This window comes from Rhinopithecus bieti, unplaced genomic scaffold, assembly GCF_001698545.2.
Source record: "Rhinopithecus bieti isolate Rb0 unplaced genomic scaffold, ASM169854v2 scaffold_18466, whole genome shotgun sequence".
Taxonomy (NCBI): domain Eukaryota; kingdom Metazoa; phylum Chordata; class Mammalia; order Primates; family Cercopithecidae; genus Rhinopithecus; species Rhinopithecus bieti.
This window is the reverse complement of record NW_016809319.1, coordinates 537588-549424: the sequence shown is the minus strand read 5'-3', so window position 1 is coordinate 549424 and position 11837 is coordinate 537588. Positions and strand designations below refer to the sequence as shown.

General features: G+C 37.1%; 1 protein-coding gene across 4 annotated transcripts in view; it reads right to left on the bottom strand.

The window, feature by feature from the left end:
• Positions 1-856: 856 nt before the first annotated feature.
• Positions 857-11837, bottom strand: part of SCAND3 (SCAN domain containing 3) — a 44882-nt gene continuing 33901 nt past the window's right edge. For all 4 annotated transcript variants that reach the window (XM_017889170.1, XM_017889171.1, XM_017889172.1 and 1 more), the window contains 3 exons: positions 8699-8846; positions 4116-5608; positions 857-3049 (listed from right to left, as the gene is read on the bottom strand). In XM_017889170.1, the coding sequence (XP_017744659.1) occupies positions 1136-3049; positions 4116-5608; positions 8699-8804 (3513 nt within the window). In that variant the 5' untranslated portion in view covers positions 8805-8846 and the 3' untranslated portion in view covers positions 857-1135. The remainder of the gene's footprint in view (positions 3050-4115; positions 5609-8698; positions 8847-11837) is intronic.

Below are 11837 nucleotides of genomic sequence, written 5' to 3'. Positions count from 1 at the left end.
TTTTAAGTGAGTTCACAGACAAGAGCAGATGTTTGTGGCATTTTTTGAATCATCTCCAAACAAAATAGAGGTTGTTAAATCTAATTGAGGAGCCAATAATGTCTGACTTTGTCCCAGAGCACCTTAAAGGCAATCAGCTCTAGCAAAATCTAGAAACCTCCTAACATAAACTTGTCAGTATGGCCCAATCACCCATCCTTATGAAATCAGAATTTATCGGCCGGGCGCAGCGGGTCACGCCTGTAATCCCAGCAGTTTAGGAGGCCGAAGTGGGAGGATCATCTGAGGTCAGGAGTTCGAGACCAGCCGGGCCAACATGGTGAAACCCCCGTCTCTACTATAAGTACAAAAATTAGCCAGGCATGGTGGTGGGTGCCTGTAATCCCAGCTACTCGGAAGACTGAGGCAAGAGAATCACTTGAACCCGGGAGGTGGAGGTTGCAGTCAGCAGAGATTGCACCAGTGCACTCCAGCCTAGGCGACAGAGCAAGACCCTGTCTCAAAAGAGGAAAAAAAAAAAAAAAAAGAAAGAAAGAAATCAGAATGTATCAATATGAATCCAAGGTCATAACACCATTACAAAATAAGTGTTTCCTTCCATCCCACTCACACACTTTGTCTAAACATGCATCTACAAAACAAACTTAACATCAACATCCGACCTAACCACTCTGGATCAGCTTAACAAACTTCATATCCTACTGACCTGTCCCCTGCATTTGAATTCTAAGCCTACCCCCTTGAATTCACTTCCCTTCACTGACCTAGTCTATTTCAAAGAAACCATCCCCCATCCTGAAGTTTTCCTACAATCTTAACATGCTAATGAAATACAATAAGAAGACACAAGATATATGATCAAATGTTTTAATATTAGAATCAACAGATCTAAAAGTATATTTTAATAAATATGACAAATACAACAGGAACAATAAAAGAATAATAAAAACTGTCCAGTCTTAATTTAAAATATACATATAGGCAATTTATATAGAAAATTGCTGTTTCACTCATAACTTCATACTTCCATAACTGTAACTAGACAGAAAGTTTAAAGTGAAATAGCAAATTCCTCACACTCAATGCTTATATGCATACTTTGAACAAATACCTTACATATCAATATTTAAAGCTTTTAATGTGATAAGTGAGCTTGCTTCTTGCTTGTTAATTTGTCTAATCTAGGTTGGATTGATGACAATGCTACCCTCAGGGGATAATGTATATTTAAACTGTTTCTATGTTTTGTTTTAATAACACTTAAAGTAGAGAATCCGGTCTCACAGAGGTACGTTGAGGGAAAAAGAAGAAGCGATTTTAAAGCAATTTCGGCAAGCTCAGGATATTCATTTTTAGCTTTTATCCAAAATGAAGGAAGTGATGCTGTATTTTCAAAACTGATTTTCAATCCTTCATTGGTAGCCAGCTTCAACAACTTATCCTGTAGAGTTACAGTTAGATTTAAGTTATCTTTTGATGAAAGAAATGGATTTTGGATCCACAAATTTCCTATGCGTGGATCTTCTTTTGATGGAAAATAAAATTCAAAACATTCTAACAAATTTGTAAGATGTTCACTGATAACCATTCGCAGATGTGCAATATCAAGATCATTACCTACTTCATTGATAATTGTTGTTAAATTATGAAACATGTCATAACAATCTGTAGAAATTCTGTTTTCCAAGCTTCTAACTTTTGTTTTGTCCTTCAACTTTATCTGCCATTGAAAATAAGTTGCATTCTTCCCTTGCATAGAAGCATTAAGATCATTAAAAATACTGAAGATATCAGACAAATAAGCAAGTCTGGCTGTCCAATTCACATCTTTAAAAAGTTGGGACCAAACGGGTTTCTTGCCTTGCAGAAACACTAAGAGTTCATTTCGTATTTCAAACATTCTTGACAGAACTTTTCCCCGTGATAACCACCGTATCTCAGCATGCAGTAACAGTTGCTTATGATCAGCTTCCATATTATCACATAATAAAGAGAATAATCTTGAATTCAATGCATTAGATTTTATGTAATTCACAATTTTTACTATATCATTAAGTACACTATTCAGTTCAGCTGATATTTTTTTCATAGCAAGACTTTCTCGATGAATGAAGCAATGTGTTGTTTTACATTCTGGTGCAAGTTCCTTAATCAGGGTTACCACTTCAGAATGTTTTCCTGTCATTGAAGCTGCACCATCAGAACATACTCCTACACAAAATTTAAATTCCAAACCACATCTGTTAACAATATAATTCTTTACAGCTTCATATAGTTCTGAGCTAGTTGTGTTTGTAGGCAAAGAGGCTGAAAAAAAGAACTCTTCCTTTATATCATCACCATGTTCAAACCTCACATAGACTAAAAGAATTATCATGTTAGCAATATCTCTGCATTCATCAAGTTGCAATGAAAAATACTTTGCTAGTTTTATTTGTTCTATAAGTTGATCTTCCATATCATTAGCCAGTTCCTGAATACGTCGAGCTATGGTGTCATTGGAAAGTGGTACCTGAGCTACCTTCTTTGCTGCAGATTCACCCAACATTTCCAAGCAAACTTCTTTGATGCAGTCTTTCACTAGTGTCTCAGCAATTGTGTATGGTGTTTTAGACTTAGCAACCGGAAGTGCTACTTTATATGAAGCCCGCAAAGCACTAATGTTTATATGAGAAACGTTGAACACCTGCTTTGGTTGGCTTTTCAATTCACTGCTCTTTCTTTCAAAGAATTCTTTTGGTTGTGAACTTATTTCTTTATGTTTTGAATATAAATGTCGCTTAAGCTTTGATGGTTTCATTGCTTCATTAGCCAGTACATCTCCACAAATAATACACTGCGGTTTTAGTACTTCACCATCAATTACAGCTACAAAACCAAACTCAATATATGAAGGATCATATTTCCGAGTGAAACTAGCATGAACTCTCTTGGTTCTCCCTTCTTCAGGATAACTTCTATTGTTAACATTTCTTTTATTACTACTACTGTGTTCAGAAAAGGCATGTCTTTTCTTGACAAAAAAGTCTAGTGAAGCTTGTTTCGCCACCTGAAATTAGGAATAAAAGTAAATAATATGAATTTTACTTTCCTCCTTTAGCTAACAATGTTAAACCACAAGTTAAAAACTATACTTGATTAAAATAAAAAATTATTTTAAAGTTAAGTTATAAAAATAAATAAATGCCTATATTTTCTCAGTTTTATACATCTTTGGGTTATGGCTGATAAACTAAGCATAAAGTATCGCAGGTTGTAATGGGGACCTACTGAGTTTGACTAGTGTGTAACTGCCACCACATGTGACTCACCTTGAGAGTTTAACAATACCTAAATTGGTCTATAGTCTATTCGGTAAGATAAGTCCATTAATCATTTGCTTGAATGTTGCAGTAATGTCAATTGCTATGTTTCTAAATACTTATGCTCAAGTTTTATACTTATTTCCTTACGGACTGGAGTTTTTATACCAGTACTGGTCTACTGATCACACTTTGAGTACCACTAGTTTAAGTCATGAGTAATCTCCATATTTCAAAACATTAACCCTACCTCATAAAGCCTACTGATTTTAAATTTTATTGGTTCTATTTCATACTCTCCATTTAAATTCCCAAACTGAAGTCTTTCCCAACACAAACCCTTATCTTCCAAGCAAATTTATCATCCCCTACCCCTACAAATACTTCTTCACTTGATTTGAAATGTCTTTTCTTAGCTTACCCCCAACCCAAACTCACGATTGAAACAGAGAAACATTAAATTCATGTTACCAAATTCATTATCTGAAGAAACATACTAGCATACACACTATTTATTCCCTCAATCTTAGCTTTCTCATTCTCCCAAGAAATGCGTGACATCAAAAAGGAGTAAAAGAGATACTGTTCATCACCCCCAGAATAATAAAAAAGACAGCATTCAAGGTTACAACTTTACAACTTCCAACTTGGGAAAAAAGAGAAGTATTAAAAGTAATTAGGCCTTCTTTGGGGGAAATATATCCAAGGTAATAAAAATGTGCTTTCATATACCTTGTCACACAACACTTATTCACAGTAACGTGTAATGAGATTCTTTCCCTGCTTTCATCTATGGCAGATATGCAATCTTACCCAATCTCCTACTTTGTCTGGTGAGAATGTTGTCCCTGATGGCTTTAGCATTTTGGAAGGTTGAACAGGCAAACTTCTTTGAATCTCATCACGTTTCCTTTTCATTGTGCTGGTTTCATAGCAAAGGCTACAAGTTATTTGCCGACCACAGCCCTCAGTCTCATGTTGAGAGGGCACTCCACAAATTGCATGGATATTTCCATCACATGATATACAACTATTAACACCTGTGCATTCTTTTTCACAGACTACACAGGATAAAAATCTTAGTCTCCTCTCAGGGGGGCTTTTTTCAGCCATCTTAGGAGTGACAGAAAGATTCTCTTCAATATCACTACTATCTGTTCCAGTCTCAATGTTTTCTTCATACTGGGCTCTTAAAGTATTTTCTAACTCTTTGTCAGCTTGATCTAATTCATTTTCTGTATGCAAGCTGGCAACAAGTTCTTCAGTTAACTGAGAATGGGACAAGCCCAGTTTAGCTTCAGAGCTAAATGCACTTTCACATGGAGTCTGTTGCATGCTTCTGTGATAGGGTTGATTTTGGGTCATCTGAATGAACCACAAAAATTCAGCCCAGTGTGTTGAGTTGTTAGTTTGCATCCAGGAGAAAATCCTCTTTCGGATATCCTCAGTTTGTTCTGCAGAACTCTGGCTTTGGCAGGTCTGAGACTTCCCATGGACAATTTTCAATTCTGGCCAAATATTACTGAGTTCACTGACAACCTGGCTTGAAAATTCCCTCCCATTGTCAGATTGTAGGACACTGGGTGCTCCAATAATTGTAAATATATCTAAAAGAGCATGTGCAACTTCCGTAGGTCTTTTAGACTTTAATGACCGCAAAAAACTTAACTTTGTACGGAGATCCTGATAATGCATAATAAATTTATACTCCCCATCAGGATTCAACTGCATGTCTATAAGATCTACTTGGCATCTTGAACTAACTTCCTTAATTGGTTTTGATGTTAGAACCTTCTTGAGTTTTGAATTTTTCTGTTGGCATGGTTTACAGAGGGTCAGATATAGCATTATAACTTCTTTTGTGATGTTCTTATATTTCGCTTGTAACTCCTTCTCCATGCGAGTACGTCCACCATGTCCAATGCTGAGATGTGTATTATGCAGAATGTCGAATAAGTCCTCACTATGTAAGTAATACCGTATTTTATCTGTTTCCCCATTTACAGCCTCAATTAGCTTCTCATTTCCTTGTACAAGGATAACATCAAATCTAGCCAAGCGACGGTAGTCAACTGATTCCTTTTTCGCCTTAGCTTTAGCTTCTTTCACTTCCTTTATCAACTGACAGTACTTTGCTTTAGAAAATATCTTAGTATTATTACTTTTGTTTTCCAGTAACATTGCTAAGCTTCTGAAGAACTTTTCTCTCATGTTTTCTGGTTCAATTTCTGCTTCATTAGTATCTAAGCTACTGAGGTTATCATCACCCATGCTTTGGGACATCATGGAAAACCACAAAAATGACCCTAAAAACAAAGGAAAAAAATCAATTAGAATATTCAGAAATATAATTTAAAATACATATATTGTCAAAGAGCCAGTAGTGCCTGAGGTAGAAGTAGGGACTATGGGCACACAAAAGGGGATACCATTTTCTTTCTTTTTTGAGACAGAGTCTCACTCTGTTGCCCAGGCTAGAGTGCAGTGGCACAATCTCAGCTCACTCACTGCTTCCCAGATTCACGCAATTCTCCTGTCTCAGCCTCCCAGGTAGCTGGGATTATAGGCGCACCACAATATTTGACTAATGTTTTTATTTTTAGTAGAGATGGAGTTTCACCATGTTGGCCAGACTGGTCTTGATCTCCTGGTCTCAAGCAATCTGCCTGCCAGCCTCAGCCTCCCAAAGTGCTGTGATTATAGGCATGAGTTACTGCACCAGGCTAGGGGGATACCATTTTGATTAAGGAATCCAACCTTGGTGGAAGGAAGAGCATAAATGACGAACTCCAGCTAGTAATAAAAAGTTTCACACAATAAAGGGTAGAAAGCCAGGACATGACTTTCCAGAGCAGTTTTCATGATTGAAGCATTGTTTTACATAAAATAGGATGCAAATTAGCATTTATTTGTTTGTTTACTATGCAAAGACTTTTTTTTTTTTTGAGGAACCTCAGCAAGCCAATAATAGATTTTTAAAAAAATCTCCACACTACACATTTTCTCTTTTATTCAGTCAGGTTAGCTATTACATCAACATTTGAAGAGTAAGTTCCAACCTGATATATTCATATCAGCTCCCTTTCAGGGCTATTAAGTACAAACTCAATACAAATAGCTTCATTACTAATTTTAATAAGAGTAGTGGATGAGTCTAAATTAGTGAAAAATTTTTGACTTAATAAAGCTTATTAAAAGAAATTTCTAGAATACTCATAATAACAGAAACACTAAGAATACTTCAAATTTGGCTAAGTGTTAAGAAAAAAACTATTTTGGAAAAAATAAAAAAGAATACTTTAGAATTAGCATTACATCTCTAGATAGTTTTAGTTTCTTGGAAAAATACTTTCACTCAAGTCAACATTATTTATACTATCAATTTGCATACCAAATAGTGAGACAGAACAGGGACTCCTCTTAGGGGACTGACAGCCACCCCTAACCCCAAGCATGGTAATAACAGAAAATCTTGAGTTCCTTCAAGGGAAATTGCACGCATCTAACTATCTCTAAGAAGTAAACGAGCAATTTGAGAAACAAGAAGGTAATACCTTAAAACAACATCCAAAAAGTCATGAGATGTTCCCTATATTAACTAAAGATAACATCTTAACATATATCGCTAAGTTGTTTTTCAGAAACCCATACCTCCACCAAATGGATCCACTGGTCTGAAGACCTCAGATAAGGGGGAACTGAGGACTGAATTCCAACCGCTGCTTTGTTCTAAAGTTCTTCCTGTGGGGCCTGGAAGAAGTCATACCCACAAGCCAGAGCTAACCTTCTTTTCTGCTGATCCCAAATTTTTAGACAAAGCTTTGCCTCCTTAACCAATTGCAAATCAGAAAATCTTTGAATCTATCTATGACCTGTAAGCCTCTTGAGATGTCCGTCCTACCTTTTTAGGTCAAACAAATGTACAGTGTCCACATATTGATTTATGACTTTGCTTGTAACCTCTGACTCCCTTCTTTTAAAAAACCCTTACTTGCAAACCATCGGGGAGACTGGGTCTTAATTTTGAGGGGCCCAATTCTCCTTGCTTGACACTCTGCAAATAAATGCCTTCCTTTCTCTTACTGATGTGGATGTTTGGTTTTCCTGTGCCAGGCAAGTGAACCATAGTTTGGTTCTGTAGCAGTAATGAACTAGTAAATTTAAATCATCTAAAATGTTTATATTTTCTAAAAGTAGGTTAAAATTAATGATATGTTACTGTGTGGTTTGGCCTCATTTAACTCTCAATTGTTCCAGTAAGCCTTCTTTGATCATTAAATTGAAGCTCACAGTGAGTTTTCCTTTCCTGAAAATCATAATCTATTTATAACACAAGTTAGCCCTATAGCACTTTCTTCTTTAACTGTTTTATAGGTAGATGCAAAAGACTAAGTTTCTAAAGAAACAGAGATCACTTATTTCTCTAGTATCTTTCACATTATCTAATACGTTATTACATCGAGTGTTCAATAGAAAATTGTTGATTAACTTTATAATAAAATAACAATAATGGTAAGTGCTATCTCAAAATGTGACTGAAAAAGACCATCGTATGGACAGCATTTCTTTCCATGCTGATCCATTTTGTGCCATGCTATAGAACTAGAAGCATAGAAGGAAAATAAACAAGAATGAATTAGAAGAAGAAATACAGGGCAATGTCAAGAGAACCAGGAAAATATGAGCCCTGTAAGTTTTTGAATCAATATTAATGTCTAATAAAATTGTTAGGGCTGTAAGAGGAGAAAAACATTGTATCCATTTTACATGGGCAATGTCAAGAGAACCAGGAAAATATGAGCCCTGTAAGTTTTTGAATCAATATTAATGTCTAATAAAATTGTTAGGGCTGTAAGAGGAGAAAAACATTGTATCCATTTTACCTAACCCTTTTTAAACAGAAAAGATAGCTGTTCCAGAACCAGGCCAGACTCCGCCTCTACTACACATTATACCAATAACAGACCTTAGAACACTAATAAACATAGACTTCAGAAATTCCATATTTTAACGTAGAATTTCCAAATAGTATTTCCAATGTATACACAGTCATTATGTGACAAAAATCGTGGTCAGAGGCTACAGCAATGGGACCCAAGACTACAATGCCAAGTGCTCAGTATTTACATACAGAGGTATCTGATTTATCCACAGGTACTTACCAACTTCATTACAAAGTATCCATGAAAAATCTTGGGTTCAAGTATTTTTGACATTATTACCTGACTGCTTTAATTCAACTCCCTTAATAACACTACACTATATGGGTTGACTTTTCCTTCAACTATTAATACATTCAGTAGAAGCTGAAATGGAATGAAGTTTGGTAACTTTCAATACTAGACCCTTCACTCTCCCAAGTCTCACCCTCTTTCTTAGAACTAAATTATTCTCACCATTATCTTGAAGTGGGTGTGGCTCTGGAGATTCACATTCCATTCTATCTTCCATAGACTGAAGCTGGGTGCCTAAAGACTCCTTTGCAGAATCCAGAGGGGCCATTTCTTCTATAGAAGCTTCCTGACCATATGTGCCCTGTGAGACCTGTGGACAAATAGATGCATTTGGTAAACAACATAAATAATTGTAGTTTGTCATAGCTAAACTTGTATTTTTCCATTAAAATAGAATGTAAGAAGAAAAAACATCAGTCTTTACTGAATTCTTAAGTACAAGATAAAATATGAAGAGAAATGAAAAATGCTGGGACTAATAAAGCCAGAGCCATACAACAGAAACTGATGTCTTTATACGACAAGAGTTAAAATGTATCCCTTTGGTTTCTGTTTCTGGGAATAACAATGAAAGCATGTTAAGAAATATCTTCTAAACTGTGATGACTAAAAAAAATTGTAAATGAGTTTCAGTGTGGTTAATTAAAAGTAAATATTGGGCCGGGCGCAGTGGCTCACGCCTGTAATCCCAGCACTTTGGGAGGCCAAGGCAGATGGATCACCTGAGGTCAGGAGTTTTGAGACCAGTCTGGCCAACATGGCGAAACCCTGTCTCTACTAATAATAATGCAGATTCACCAGGCCTAAGAAAATGTTCAAATGGTTAAAGGATTACAAAGTTGTTAACGGTTACACTTACTCTACTACATCCAGTTGGAAAATGTCCATGGATAGTGAATCCCAAAATTGCACATAAACCAGAATATTCTAAAAGGGAATATCCAAAGACGTAGGAGGAGATGAAAGCCTACATATTATTAGAATATCATGTTGGGATTTAAGATTCTGTGTCACGCTCCTTTCCTCCAACTTGGACACCACATTATAAATTTATTTTCGCTGGGCACGGTGGCTCACGCCTGTAATCCCAGCATTTTGGGACTAATAAAAGGAGGCCAAGGTGGGTGGATCACCTGAGGTCAGAAGTTCAGGACCAGCTTAACCAACATAGTGAAACCCCATCTCTACTAAAGAGACAAAAATTAGCCAGGTGTGGTGGTGCATGCCTGTAGTCCCCGCTACTCAGGAGGCTAAGGCAGGAGGATCACTTGAACTCAGGAGGCAGAGGTTGCAGTGAGTCAAGATCGTGCCACTCATGACAGAGCGAGACTCCACCTCAAAAACAAAATAAATAAAATAAAATAAAATTCTTAAACTGTGCAAAGCACATTTCAAAAAATCAATTTTCTCAAAATTCATAAAATGGTTGAGCCAGTTCCCTTTGGTATGTTTTTCCCTTCTCTGAGCTTAATAAGGTATCTTATGTAAATTGCTTTGTCTAATAAAATAGCATGCATTTCAATTTGCCTAAATCTTTGCATAACTGCCAGAAACAGAATCTGTGAAAGAAGGCCACCTGCTGTTTATAATTAAACAATGTATCAGTTCTGTAATGTTGGTATACACAATCCCAGCTTTTGGAGCAACTAAGAAACAAAATATGGATATGGTTCATTGTGTTGAATTCTTCACTGACTCTCCCCCACCCCCCACACACTCTAAGCACAAACACAAATCTAGCCTCTTGATTCCTCTACTTGTCCACCAGCTGCACTGGACCAAAATGGGTGGGCCTGGTCTTAGAACTGGGAGGAACTCCACCTCTGTCTCTATCACAGAAGTTTGAAGTTACCCTGGGGGGTGGTAATAAATTACAAAACTGAAGTTACTTCAAACAACAGTCATTAGTCTTTCACTATTCAATTCCTGGGTTTGATTTTTTTTAATGCTGGAAAGAGGTTGAGCGCAGTAGCTGACACCTGTAATCTCAGCACTTTGGGAGGCCGAGGTGGGAGGATTGCTTGAGCTCCGGAGTTCGAGACCAGCCTGGGCAACATAGTGAAACCTCATCACTGCCAAAAATACAAAAAATTAGCCGGGCATGGTAGCACATATCTGTGGTCCCAGCTACTCAGGAGGCTGAGTAGGGTGGATCGCTTGAGTCTGGGAGGTGGAGGTTGCAGTGAGCCAAGATCGTGCCACTGCACTCCAGCCTGGGTGACAGAGTGAGATTCCATCTCAAATAAATAAATAAATAAAAATGCTGGAAAGAAACTTTTGGTTGTAATATGGTAAATATTGCTGTGTTCATTAGAAATGCACATATTCCCAATAAGTTAGAACACCTAACTTATAGTGGCACAAAAAAATAGGGGTTTATTTTTGTTACATAACAAGAAGTCTAGAAGAAGGTAGTTGCTGGCACCAACTCATTTATCTAACAGTTTTGTTAGGGACCCTAGCTGTCTTCATATTTCTGCTCTGTCACTTTTAACACTAGCATTTGGCCTCATGTTTACCATCACTTAATGGTCACAAGATGGCCAGATATCACATTAGTGTTCAAGACTGGAAGTGGGAAAAGGTGAAACTAAACTCATCTCCCCTATTGTATTAGGAAAATAAAAGCTTCCCCAGGAACCTCCTCCCCGAAATATGCTTATTTCTCCCTGGCCAGAATTCTGTTGCACAGTTAACTCTAGAACAAGGAAGCCTGGAAAAGAATTTAATTAGATACACTGCCAGTATGAACAAAACCAACATCTTGTCGGGAAGAAAGAAGGGTAGAACAGACACTGGATTGGCAGCTAAACATGTCTGCCACAGTGGTATTTCCCCTGTGGGGAAATCACACAAAACAAGAAAATGAGAAACATTTATACAAACTTGATCTTCAACAAGACTAAGAGATATTTATAACTCTGACCACATTTAAAAAAAAACTATCAAATATGATCAGCGCTTAACCTGAACAATACCCAAGTCCTACCAGAAGCTACAGTTTTCAAAAAAGCTAGAAGGGGAAATTTTAAAGCAAGCTTGTCCACCCTGCAGCCTGCGGGCCACATGCAGCCCAGGACAGTTCTGAATGTGGCCCAACACAATTTTGTAAACTTTCTTAAAACATTGTAAGATTGTTTTGTGATTTTTTTTTTTTTAAGCTGATCAGTTATCGTTAGTGTTAGTGTATTTTAGTGTGGCCCAAGACAATTATTCTTCCAATGTGGCCCAGGGAAGTCAAAAGATTGGATACCCCTATTCTAAAGTAACAGGCATATCTTAAGGGGGGGGGGGGGGGGGG